The sequence below is a fragment of the Podarcis cretensis genome, assembly GCF_951804945.1.
Source record: "Podarcis cretensis genome assembly, chromosome: 2".
Taxonomy (NCBI): domain Eukaryota; kingdom Metazoa; phylum Chordata; class Lepidosauria; order Squamata; family Lacertidae; genus Podarcis; species Podarcis cretensis.
Genome location: NC_137171.1, coordinates 88,637,306 through 88,651,319, shown reverse-complemented (window position 1 = coordinate 88,651,319; position 14,014 = coordinate 88,637,306). Strand labels below are relative to the sequence as shown.

General features: G+C 43.6%; 1 protein-coding gene across 1 annotated transcript in view; it reads right to left on the bottom strand.

Moving 5' to 3' along the window:
* Positions 1-1,368: 1,368 nt before the first annotated feature.
* The window catches only part of LOC307209452 (netrin-4-like), a 57,428-nt gene continuing 44,782 nt past the window's right edge, over positions 1,369-14,014 (bottom strand). Inside the window, exons 6-10 of the mRNA XM_079964526.1 lie at positions 13,309-13,522; positions 12,472-12,608; positions 11,691-11,759; positions 9,930-10,100; positions 1,369-4,679 (exon numbers count right to left, since the gene is read on the bottom strand). Of these exons, the coding sequence (XP_079820652.1) occupies positions 4,543-4,679; positions 9,930-10,100; positions 11,691-11,759; positions 12,472-12,608; positions 13,309-13,522 (728 nt within the window). The 3' untranslated portion in view covers positions 1,369-4,542. The remainder of the gene's footprint in view (positions 4,680-9,929; positions 10,101-11,690; positions 11,760-12,471; positions 12,609-13,308; positions 13,523-14,014) is intronic.

The window sequence follows — 14,014 nt, the reverse complement described above, 5'->3', positions numbered from 1 at the left end:
AATTGCCAGCCTTTGTATTTTCTCATCTCCTTTCTCATGCCTTTTTTCTTTCTTTCACATTTTGAAAATGATTTATAACAGTGTTTACAGAATCTGAGTGTTAATGTGCCTTTCACAAGAGACTGGGAGATGCTTCTTTGTGTGGCCATCCCACAACAGTCCTGCCAGCCTTTGAACACTGTAGGACAGGCATAGGCAAACTTGGCCCTCCAGATGTTTTGGGACTACAGCTCCCATGATCCCTAGCTAACAGGTCCAGTGGTCAAGGATGATGGGAGTTGTAGTCCCAAAACATCTGGAGGTCCGAGTTTGCCTATGCCTGCCATAGGACCTAAGGGCCACCGTAGGAAATGGCTCTCTTGTTGCTCCTGTAAGGCCTCAAGGCAGCCACAGATTTACATATGAAGATATTGGCCCCCATTTTAGAACCTGTCTATCATAAGCAGGGAGGAGTGAGAAGGAAGAGGATTCTTCAGTAATGGCTTATTTTTAAGGTACAGTATTTACCTTTCAGAACTTCATTTTCAGCATTTAGTAAATACCAGTATTTATTTGGGTGGGGCATGTGTAACCAACAGAGCAGTTGCAAACATGTCCGGTCTATGTACTTTCTGTTTCCCGTTCTGTGCTGCGGAAACAGAAATCGGCATAATTCTAGTTCACAAGCACGTGAAACAATATGCATATTGCAAGTTTGCTTTTATAAAGCGAATAGAAGTCCAAAAATGTGGTGCATGGGCCTGTTGTGAAATTGCCCAGTTTAGGGCATTCCATTAAGACCCTCATTCCTCTCTGGTTCTTGCCTCTTAAAACAGGGATCACCAAGGTGGCGCCCTCCAGCTGTTGTTGGACTCCAGCTCCCATCAGCCCCAAGCGGCATAGCCAGTGGTCAAGGATGGGAGTTGTAGTCCAAGAGCACATGGAGGGGGCCCCCATTGGTTATCCGAGTTCCAGAACAGCCTTTCTCAACTATGGGTCCCCAGATGTTGTTGGACTACAACTCCCATCATCCCTGACTACTGGACCTGCTAGCTAGGGATGATGGGAGTTATAGTTCAAAAACACCTGGGAACCCAAGAGTAAGAAAGGCTGCTCTAAGAACATAACTTTTTCTTCCCCCAATCCTTCTGCCATCATTTCTCCTGTCCAGTTAATAAACTCATTTTTGCCACTCCATGTAAGTCAAGGGATTTTGAGCCTAAGTATTATTTGCCCATGCACCTTTTTTTTTGGTACCCACAAAACTGCAGGTACAAAAGCAGATCTACGTTAATCCATTTTTTATATGGATGACCTATAGCAATATTTAGCTAGCCTCTTTACATCACTGAATGCTTCTTGTCATAACAAAATATGAAGGAGTCAGTGTTACATTTAGACAATATAATATAAATGTAGTTTACAATACTGTATCCAGTTTGACTTTAGCACTTTTAATGAAAACTGTGAGCAACTAGAAGGAATGGCTTCTACTCATAGATTACCTGAAATGCATACCGGAGTCTAAATAAAAGAACAATTGTATGTAGAAGGCCTTGGCCTGTGGTTAAGTACGAGCATTTTTTCACATCGGACAGTGTTTCCCATAACCTACAGATAACCTTTCCACGTGTTTAAGTGAAGTTAGATTTCCATTTCTCTTGCAGCCAAGTGGCATTCAAAACCAACTTCACAATCTTTAGGACAAGTAATATCTGAGCAACGCATCTTCTATTCTCCCATTACAATTGATGAAAATGTGTCCCTAATGGATGCCTGACTTCAAATGGAAGCCTACAGTTAAGCCAGTCTGGTCAATATTACATCTTTGTAAACGCTAAGGAATGCAAGTCTCCTTGCCTTGTAATATCTTTTTAATAGACTGCCCTGTGTGACCCAAGTTTCATGTTCCAGGTGTGGCTTCTGTAGACAACACCATTTCAAGCTCATGGAGGTACACTCACTTTTTGTGTGTGGACTTAGCAATTTCTCTGCAAGACTGACCTCAGGCAAAAAGGTTTGGCATATTGCAATAGAAGCTAGCTGTATAGAGAACTGATGGGCCTGAGCGGTTTTGCAAGATGTTAAAAACTTCTTGTTTTTTAAAAGGAATAAATGTGCACGCAGTGATTTGCAAACTAAAAAGTAGATACAGAGGGGAAAGCACAACTAGTGTGTCCTTCAGTAAGATGTCAGCCGTGGGGGTGATGAGGAGCTCTCAAGCTGCAGAAGAAAGTAACTGCAGCAAGTCTGGATTGTTGTATATATATATATATTTGTAAGCATCTTGAGCCTCTTCCAATGGACAAACATGTCCTGTTAGCTGTATCTGGCTACCTGATTCGAGGGGTGGCAGGTCTGGTGAAAGCTGCACTTTACACATGGTTTAGAGTGACATGAGCAAGCAGGGCAGGGCTGCAGTGAAATAAGCCTATGTCCCCTCTCATCTCATGGGCCAGGAGTAGTTTGAAAGCTTTTGCTTAGCCCATGGTTTGCTTTTTCATTTGGACTGGCATGAGCTCTTGTTAGTTTCAAACAAGGCAACTTCAAACCATAGTTAACTGCAGCGGGCTTGTTTAAACTTAACATAGTCATGATGAGCCACAGATGGCACAGTAAACTGTGGTTAGTCAGAAGCAGAAGCTTTCAATCTGCCAGCTATGCAGGAAGAGGAGGGGAAAGAGTATGAGCCTGTGAGACACACACACACATGCTACACCATGATTCAGTGTAGCAAGCAAAGGTAGCCTTTGGATCTTTGTGCAGATTTCTGTGTGCCTTGACTAGCCAGGACGTTGAATGCTGCCTGCCAGCCTTGCAGGCGATGCAAAATGCAGTTACATGAGTGTTGTGTGCCTGCTCACAAGTGCCTCAACTCTTCAGGAATTGTAAAATCAGAATTGTAGAGTTGTAGTCCAATCCTCTGCACTGCAGGAGTCACAGCTGAATCAGTAAAGCAAGGCAAGATCAATAAGAGAAGGTGTTGCGTTTCTTAAAGGCCAACACTTAAGCATTTTCATGGTGCCATTCTCTTTGAACCAACCAACAGAAAATAGAGAATACCAGCAGCACTAGTTGACCATCTTTGTTTCATATTAGAGAAGAGAGCTCTTTGAGAAGCCCTGCTCTTAAACGGAACGTAATTGCCACAGGCAAGTGGTTGCTGGCAGCTGTAACCCCAACAGTTTTTACATGAAATATTAGCAGGACAGCACTTGAGACTCAAATATTATCTTGGAAAGAGCAGGTCAGAATAACCACATGGCTGTTCCCAGAGGTAGCCGATGTTTCCTTGTCTCATGTCTAGTGGCCCTGCAACCTCTTCTGCGGTGGTTTGGTGAATCTACCAACGCCAAACCAAATCAGCTTCCAGGACTTCTTTCACTACTTGCATGCAGAAACTGTGGGCTGCATTCTTCCCTCACAAAGGAATCATCGGTGCTGCACAAGCCCTTCTTAGCAGCAATCCTCCTGAAATTTGCGTGGTGCAATGGATGCCGGGGGAGGGCAAGCTGGGAGAAGACCTTTGATGAGAGCAGGTGGGCTCAAAGTTAAAGCCAGAACTATTGTTGATTTGGTGCACGTATTGAGAGAACAGCCCTAGAGAAGGCAAATGATGTTAATCCAACTCTCCACTCATCAGTCCTTGTAATCTCTAATCCAACTCTCCCCACCTACCACTTCTCCCAGAAGCTCTGTGAAAGAACAAAGGTGAAGTCCATTGAGACTCCTGCCTGCAGGATCAGACCCCAGCCATGCCCCCCTCCCTGTATGCAGTGCACACACTTGCCAGAATCCCCCAAGGGGCTAAGTCCTGGGAAGGCGTTCAGCCTCTTCTACCATCTCACAGGCTCTGCCTGTTTGCTTCTCTGGTGGCAAAGTTCGGACACAGACAACATAAATCTACAGAATCTTTCCATCCCAGTGCAAATGCTGAGGGCGCACGTACACACTCTTTAAGGACCCCCAAAGGCTGCGTATGTTATTCTAACTGTAGCTTGCTTAGTGAGCTGAAAAGATTGCCGAATAAAGCGGGAGTCATGTGACAGGCCAACCGTTGAGCATGTTGTCGCTCCAAAGCTCGACAAAGTTGTTTGCTCATCCTTTATGGCTGCTTCAAAAAAGCAACCCACCCACCCTGAAACAAATGCTTTAGTGAAGCAGCTGTAAGTTTATGCGTTAGTAGTATCAGGATGGGACTTGAAAGCATCAACAGGCGATGCATTTTGTAATCTTGACACTGGTTTGGGGGGTGGGGCTTAGCTCTGGATAAACGATGTGGGCAAGCTATAAGCTGTGATTCCTAGGCAAACAAAGTGAAGGGTTGAGGTTTTCAAGTCTGTGTGGGCTGGGATTGTTTGTCGTCCTTTGTCGTTGTCCTTTGATTCTTGGAAGAAAGAACTCAAGGCACAAGATGCTTCCCTAAAACACAAAATATGGCGGGGGTGGGGAGAGAGAGATTCTGTTTTTAAATTCCCCTTAGGAATGTTCTGATAGACAACAAGAGAACTACTTAGGCCTTTCACTGCAATATTACTAACATATTCAAAGTCTGTGAAGGTATTATTTGCATCCAGTTCGAAGCATGTCTGCGACTAGTTTCCCCCAGTGAGCTTTCCAGGGCTTCACCAGGCTGTTCATGTTCACGAGAAGTTTGTTAGTCCGTGTGTCTTCCTGTCCTGCTATCAGATAGTCTACACCTGGATTGGAAAAAGAACAGCAAGGTGTTAGAAAAAAAGTAAACTCTAAATCCACCAGCGGATTTTGCATTAATAAAAAACAACAACCAAAATGACTCCCCTCTGCTGCGAAGAGTACTAAGCACACAGGATCATATTCCTGCTTTGAGAAATGCTAGCACAGAGATAATTTCTCCTTGAAGGCTGCTAGGTAACCTCACAATAAAGGCAAAAGGGTGATCAGTCATCCCTACTGCAAGCAATAGATTTGCCTGATTGTCAGCTAGGCAGAGGAATCTTTGACAATAATAACAGATACCCCACCAACACGGCCTGGACATGATGGCTGGGCTGGCTAGTGCCATAATCACTTAGTATGGGGTATGTGACCCTCATTTGGCCCTGAAAAGCAGTAATAACCCATTCTCCCCCATTTCTTCCACTATAACCCACAACAGCAGAGACCTCTTCAAATGAATTGGGGAACCAGTCTTATTTACCCTCATCAAAGACGATCGCGTCACCAGCTGCAAAACTTAATAAACATAATGGCCAAAACATTTCACGCAATGCAGTTTATTACAGGTAACCGGTTATAAGAAAGAATCTTAATTATATTAAGGAAAACAACGCCACGGCTCCCAAGTCTTTACAGGTTCCAAAAATAATATGAGGAAAACTTGCATGATATTTTCACACTGCATTTACAAGGTAGATTGACTTGAAATTAATGGGGCATAACCCCACTACAGGCCTTAATTCACTTACCAATGTAAGGGTGCTTGTGCATCATTAGAACAGCTTCGTGAGCAGTCACTGAAATTACTTTGCCTAAATTTCAAGCTAAAATGCAATTATCCTGTTTGTATTTCTTGCATTTAATGTCCCCTGCCAGAAACCCTGGCGAGCCACTGCCAAGCCGTGTCAACAATATTGAGCTAAATGGACCAAAGGACTGCCTTCTCTAGTAATATATTGCCCAGTTAAAACAATGCCAACTGATGGCTTTCCCAATCAGACTTTACATTTATGGAGCAGGGGAAAGGTGGCAATTTCTTTTTCAAGGTGCTATATCTCTGTTGGTGACAAAGGCAGTTGTTGTTATTATTTTTACTTAAAAATAAACCCACACTGCAGTTGCACTGCACCATACCATAAATGAAGTTTTTATGATTATACTCTAATGCCATGAGATTAGATATGGACTTCCTGTCACCAGCTAGGGAAGAACATGCCGTACAATGGCACAGAGATGGTTGGGCAGGGAGCCAGACTGCTGCGCACAGCAGAAAGTCCTGATGAATGCAGTGCCAGACGGGACTAGCAGGGGCGAGTGTGGATTATTTCCTTGTCTTTTCCCAAAGACGCCCTTCCCCTTGCTCAAAACAAAACAAAAAGGGACAGGAAGGGACACTCTGTGGACATTCAGGAAGAAAGGGAATGCAAATATAGTCAAAACTGGACTTGCAAATTATTTTCTGTTTTGCTGCTTGTATGCATGTGCATTAAACTAGCCCACATGCTAATAATAATAATAATAATAATAATAATAATAATAATAATATACAGTGGTACCTCGAATACTTAATTCATTCCGGAGGTCCATTCTTAACCTGAAACTGTTCTTAACCTGAAGCACCACTTTAGCTAATGGGGCCTCCTGCTGCCGCCGTGCCGCCAGAGCACGATTTCTGTTCTCATCCTGAAGCAAAGTTCTTAACCCAAGGTACTATTTTTGGGTTAGTGGAGTCTGTAACCTGAAGCGTATGTAACCCTAGGTACCACTGTATTATTTACACCCCGCTCATCTGGCTGAGTTTCCCCAGCCACTCTGGGCAGCTCCCGATCGAGTGTTAAAAACAATACAGCATTAAATATTAAAAACTTCCCTAAACAGGGTTGCCTTCAGATGTCTTTTAAAAATAGGATAGCTGCATATTTCCTTGACCTCTGATGGGAGGGTGTTCCACAGGGCGGGCGCCACTACCGAGAAGGCCCTCTGTCTGGTTCCCTGTAACCTCACTTCTCGCAATGAGGGAACCGCCAGAAGGCCCTCGGCACTGGACCTCAGTGTCCAGGCTGAACGATGGGGGTGGAGACGCTCCTTCAGGTACACTTGACCGGGGTCATTTAGGGCTTTAAAGTGTGGCATTGAGGACAGTGCTGGATTGGGGCTTGTGCTCAATTCCCTGCTCAGTCATAGAATTCTACATCTGGATGGGCGTCATGACGGTCCCCTGCTCCACACACAAAATAAGGAACTAGAGGACCTCCAACAGATGTTGTTTCAAAAACTCTACTCCACTCATAGAATCAGAATTGCAGAATTTGAAGGGGCTCCGAGGGTGATCTAGTCCAGGCATGTCCAACTTCGAGTAGGCTGTGATCTACAACCCAGTATCAAAAACTGGCAGTGATCTACCACCCTCCAAAGTCATTGAAGTTTGTTAAATAAATAAATGAATGTTTATTTCACAGATGCAATAGTTGTGTTTGGATATCATCACGACAGATCCATATAGTTGTTAGATGGACAAGGAGCTAAACAAGTGAGAAAAGTCAAACTGTATTTTTATTAGTTTACACAGATCTGAGGAGCCAGTCAGAGTGCACCGGGCTTCTCCATCTTTCTTCTACTGTTGCTTTAAATCGCAGCTGACTTCGTGTCAGCATCCCCACTCCCTTCCTCCACCTTGTCTTTCCCCTACTGTTGCATTAAAGCCTTTCCCTCACATAGGGCCTTCTTGGTAGTGGCGCCTGCCTTGACATCAGATGTCAAAGAAATAAACAACTATCGAACTTTTAGAAGACATCTGAACGGAGCCCTGTTTAGGGAATCTTTTAATATTTGATTAATTATTGTATTTTAATATTTTGTTGGAAGCCACCCAGAGTGGCTGGGGAAACCCAGCCAGATGGATGGGGTACAAATAAATTATTATTATTATTATTATTATTATTATTATTATTATTATTATTACATCACTAGCTGCATAGTCGCCAACTCCTAGGGGCTGCGGGGACTTTGGCTACCGCAATAAAATATTTGAGGGGGCCGGACCTCCACAAAGTTGATGGGCATTGCCATCCAAATGGTGTGTGTGCACTGTGTCATGTGATGCAGGGCAGGGTTTCCCTGGGTCGCCGCAATATTTCATTCAAGTTGGCACCCCTGACTCGGCACTTCCAGACTGTCATTATTTTCAATGCATCATAAAGTGTGGGGTAACATTTGCTGGACACAGCATCATCTCACTTCCCCGCAAACAAATCAGAATGGAGGCTCAATAAATCACAGCTGACATCTGACCTCCTGCAGAATTTGTGCAAACAGATCAGGATGAAAGCTCAATAAACTGGTTGTCTGGAAGTAGGGGTGGAGAAATAGGTCAATTTCAATTTCTCTCACTTTCTTGTTTTTCCAACCTTGAGTTTATTCTCCACATTTCTGCATCATCATTTCAGTTTGGATTTCTCCTAAGTGAAGATTTTAATGGGAGGGAGAGGAATATGATCACCGTCTACTCCATAGGTGGGGGACGCAGGTGGCGCTGTGGGTTAAAGCCTCAGCGCCTAGGACTTGCCGATCGAAAGGTCGGCGGTTCGAATCCCTGCGGCGGGGTGCGCTCCCGCTGCTCGGTCCCAGCGCCTGCCAACCTAGCAGTTCGAAAGCACCTCCGGGTGCAAGTAGATAAATAGGGACCGCTTACCAGCGGGAAGGTAAACGGCGTTTCCGTGTGCGGCTCTGGCTCGCCAGAGCAGCGATGTCACGCTGGCCACGTGACCCGGAAGTGTCTCCGGACAGCGCTGGCCCCTGGCCTCTTAAGTGAGATGGGCGCACAACCCCAGAGTCTGTCAGGACTGGCCCGTACGGGCAGGGGTACCTTTACCTTTACCTTACTCCATAGGTGTATAAAGGAAGAGCTTTTGTAAACCATCTTGTGGTCCTTAGATGAAGGGTGGTGGATAAATTTAATAAAAATAAATAAATAAATTGGCAGGATATGAAAGTTGACCACTCTACTGTTAGGCTGGAAACCAACCAACCACTTTAAGGAGGCTTCCCTTCATTCCTTTTGTCCCAGGTCAAATCAGATCTAACTGGTTTGCAGGTTTTTAAATGGTACAAAACCCTGAAACTCCTCCTTGCCATAAATGAAAACAGGGTACATTTATACACCCTAAGCAGCAAGCCCTCTTTCAAATTGCTGTCAGTTCTTTTAAGAAAGCTATTGTTTGTCTCCAGCCTCAGTTTATGGGGCAGAAAGAAAATGGGAAATCGAAACAGTGGTGGTATTCTAGGCATTTGCTGGGAAAGTCGTCTCATGTTAATCATGGTGAGTGATTAGGTTATAAACCCTACATTTTAGACAAAACACTTCCTTTCAGTCAATGTGGATGTGTGTTTAATTTAGTCACAATAAAAAAGCACAATATAATTTATCAAGGGATGAAGGCAAGACTGCTGCGACCTTCAGAAGTACATATTTGCTCATCCTAATCTGATGAAGCCCAGAAGTAAACTACCGGTAGTTCCTTCTCTAATTACTTTGACTTTAAATGGAAGAAACAATCCAAAGCATGTTCCCAGGCTCTCGTTTAAAGGACAATAGGACCTATGTGACAGTGTGCATCAAATTACAAAGCACAGTGATGAAACTGGAAGGAGACTCTGGCACTAAGAGCCAAAACAAATGAGGCGCCCATCCATGTATTTAGTAATTCTGTGACTGGCTTCTCAAAAGTAAATTACAGGCGTAGGACCACGCCTGATATAGAGCAGAACCCTGGCATGTGGCATAGGAGAGCTTTAACTCTTTGCCCCCACTGCAGTCCCCACACCGGCTATTTGCATAGAGGAAAAAAGCTCCCACTTACTCCAATGGGAGCTTTCCTTTCAATGCAAATTGTAGGTCTTCAGTGGTGATTATGTCACAGAACCAACCACCTGAAGCAAATAATACCTTGTCTGGATATGGTCCCTTCTTTTTACCATTATCTCACACTGACCTAACGTGGAACAGGTGGGAACTCTGTGGTGACAGTAAAGTACTTTTGGGGCATGGAGCACTGAGGGTGGGTTGGCACTGCCATGCCAGTTTTCTGGAGAAAAGAAAGAACATCGAGGAACTGTGATTGCTGCCTTATAATGCCTCAGACCATTGCTCCATCTAACTCATAACTGCCAACACTGACTAGCAGCAGCTCTCCAGGGTTTCAGGCTGGAGACAATTCCTGTCCTACATGGACATGCCAGGGATAAATATTTACCAGGATTAAGAATCGGGCATGTGCACCCTCTGTTGGTCCAAGACTCAGGATAGATGCTTCTGTTACTCCTCGTGATTTTCACTCTTCCCGATTTCAGAACCTTCTTGACCTTTACAATGACTTCTGCATGGGTTCCTTTGTCATGAGCGGAGAGGATCTTTGCTTTTATTACTGCCAAAGAGCATGAAAGGAAACACAATTAATTTTACACAATGGGCAATTTATTTTGCTGTGTCGGTTGGCGTGGCTATAGCACATCTTAGTTAATACATGAATGCATTAGCAGACTGCCTTCGGAGATCTGTCACAGAATTTGGATAGTTTGTCTTAGGGATAAACAACATGGCTTGCTAATTATATCTATATACTGCCCTGTATCAAATGATCACAACATAAAACACAAATGCCAACCCATAACACAATATCTAGACGAATAAAGTTATAGAAATTCAATCTCATACAGGCAACGCACATCTTATGCGAGGGCTTCATTCCAGGGGCCCAAGCATGAAAAAGATGCCTGAAGCCAGGAACATCCAGAACCACCCCTACCCAGCAAGGCAGAGGGCTGCTTGCCCAGCTTTTGGGAGGGTGTAGAAGGGCTGTGGCAGGGTCCTAGAGCCCTCCCACCTCCTTTCCAGCTCTGGGAAGGAGGCACAGAGGGTCTGGCAGTATCCCAGAACTCTTATACCACCTTCACAAAGCGAGGTAAGCTTCTGAACGCAGCTCTGGCTGGGTGGGAGGAAAATATATAGTTTACTCCGCTTTCCATAAGAGCCAACTCCTAGGGGCTGAGGTCCCTTTGCCCCCCCACCAAAAAATTTTTTTTTGGGGGGCTGCCTCCTGAAAAATGATGGGCAGTGCTATTCAAATGGGTGTGTGGGGGTGTTGTGATTCATTATGCAGAGCAGGGCCTACCTGGCCTCCTCCAATATTTTATTCAAGTTGGCACTCTGCCTCTCTCCACTTATTTATACAATTCTGTAAGTAAAATAAGTGTAAGATGTGCATCATCTGTAATTGTTATTTTTATGGGAGCATTAAGTATCCGAGTTTACTTTGTGCAGACGTTAGGCTTCTCTGCTACAGACTTTGGAGTTTTGAAAGATGAAGAGCAGCAGGAAAGATGTTCTGGGGCTTCATTTGGTTCCCACTATTTAAATAGGTGGAGGAGACTCTTGAGAGTCCCATGGACTGCAAGAAGATCAAACCTCTCCATTCTTAAAGAAATCAGCCCCGAGTGCTCACTGGAAGGACAGATCCTGAAGCTGAGGCTCCAAGACTTTGGCCACCTCATGAGAAAAGAATGTTACAGATAGGTAGCCGTGTTGGTCTGCCATAGTCAAAACAAAATAAAAAAATTCCTTCCAGTAGCACCTTAAAGACCAACTAAGTTAGTTTTTGGTATGAGCTTTCGTGTGCATGCACACGAAAGCTCATACCAAGAACTAACTTAGTTGGTCTTTAAGGTGCTACTGGAAGGATTTTTTTAAATTTTGTTATGAGAAAAGAAGACGCTGTGCAAAAGACCCTGATGTTGGGAAAGATTGAGGGCACAAGGAGAAGGGGACGACAGAGGACGAGATGGTTGGACAGTGTTCTTGAAACTACTAACATAAGTTTGACCAAACTGCAGGAGGCAATGGAAGACAGGAGTGCCTGGCGTGCTCTGGTCCATGGGGTCACAAAGAGTTGGACATGACTAAATGACTAAACAACAACAGCAACATTTAAATGGGAGAAGGTATTTTACTCACTTACCGTAAGCATATTTCATCTGGCAGAAATTGGTGACGCTTCCTAGTATCCTTTCTTTGCAGACACACTTTTCTGGCCACGGAATCGCAGGCCAGTGTTGAAGGAGGAGGTTCACATTAAGAAAGTGGGGTTGGGTGAGTTTGGCAAAGAGAGAAATCAAGTTATTTTCATGTACACATGCACATACGCTTTCAAATATCGGAATGTTTTGCTGCTATTGTTTATTATTTTATTATCTATTTATTAAATTTCTATACTGTACCACCCTTTAAGTAAGGATCACAGGGCCGTTTAGAATATAAAAGGACAAAATACATACTACACACAAAGTTTAAAAGGCCATGACAGAGGCCCATCACATAGGGCCACCAAAGCAGTTTCTGTGCCAAAACCAGGCCTAAACCCCGATTGAAATGGATCCAGAAAATCAATTTCCTCCAAGAATGCCTAGATCTGGTCCAAGAACCTTGCCCAAGAAGGTGAGTATGTCTTATTAAAATACATTTTAAAGAGAAATCATTTAACTGCAAATATGATGCTTAAATGGCAAAAGTGAACCACCCTATCTAGCCAAGCTTTCTAAGTGGGAAGCAAAACACTTTGCATGGAAATTATCACACAATTAATATATATGCTAAATAAAAAGCAAGTCAGAGATCAGACTCAAGTACCCCTCAGTCACTACAGACAATTATTTATGACAAATACTCTGTAAATCTAAAACGCTCCACTAAATTGTAAAAGTAATAACTGGCATCTGTCGTGCAACAATATAAATCCATACCTGGATGTCTTAGTGCAGAAAACCCTTGTTCGTGGTCATTCCACTGCCACTCATCTTCAGTCTCATTGGCTTGTGTTTGAATAAGGTCAGGGATTCTTCCACCAATGGGAATATTGAAAAAAGCCTGGTTGTCGTAACTGGGAAGAGGACAACAGAACAAATGAAAATGGCACTTAGATCACGGGATGTGATAGTTAGTCACAAGGTAGCCTCTGCTTCATTCACTTACTACTCAGTGACGGAGAGGTAATGCTAGCTCCAGAGTTTTGATAAGCAAAGTTAAGCAAGGAACATTTCTAAGAACCAATCGTTAGTGATTTCTGTGCAGAAAGATGCATTGATATTTTCTGTATCCTTCAATTAGGCAAAAATATCCTAATCCCTGAAGTTAATGTACTATGCAGAATTAGATAAACTAACAGGAAGGATTCGAAACCGGCAAGACCAGAAATTCACGGAAGACTGGAGTAAATTTACGGACTATTTGAAAAGTAATTGTGAAGAACAGACGACGTTTGTAGGGTTGCAAGAAGTTTTGTGAGGCGTATTATTAGAAGTATTGTAAAAATGGACAAGGCGGAGGATGATTTGTTAAGAGATGTAAAGGCAATATAAAGTTAAGAAATGCATGAGAAGTGGTTAAAATGGTGGATCATCAGAGGTGCTGATGGAAGTCCAAAAAGATTGTATAAGTGATAAGCTTTGTGATACGTTTTATAATTTATATGTCAAAATCAATAAAAAATATTATTAAAAAAAATATCCTAATCCCAAACAAGGACTGAACCAGCCTAGGGATTCTGCACATAATCAGTTTGTGATAAGGAGTTTGCTTACTTGCTGAGGCATTCTCCAGTGTGCTTGTCACAGTCTCTGGCACAGTCACAAGGCTGGCAGCCATTCTCTCCAAATCCCCAATAGCCCAAGAGGCACCGGTCGCATTTGGGGCCTGCAACGCCTGGTTTGCAGAAGCAGAATCCTGTCTTTGGGTGGCATTTCCAGCTCTGGTTGAAAGTCGTGTTCACTGAGCCCATGAGGTGGCAGGAGCAAGCTGAATGAGAAAGCGCAGTGTGGAATGGAGAGGATTAGCCGACAGTCACCTGCAGGGACAGAATCTCCTCAAGGGCTTTACTGTATGTCAGATGCAGCATAAACACAACATTCTCGGAACAGACTGCTTGCCCTTTAACTTCTTTTGATTCACCAATTTATAACCAAGAGACATTAGACCCAGGCCTTATTCTTAAGCTTTGCAAAGTTCTTTCTCAAACCCTACCAGGTTTTAATGATGGAATGAAAAAACAAGTTGTGAGGGTTGATGTTGGTGGACCCATATTTAAGGCTGGCAAGCAATCTGGACCCCCTCAAGGCAGTTTCAGCCAAGGTAAAAGAAAATACAATTAAGCTTACTCAGGACTGGTATTTATATCCATCACAACTTTGTAGGATATTAGAGTCCGGAGAGGGAGCAAGGGCCCCTGGCTTCTTCCATATGTGGTAGTCCTATCCCAAAGCTACTTTGTTTTGACAGAAAGTGTTCCAA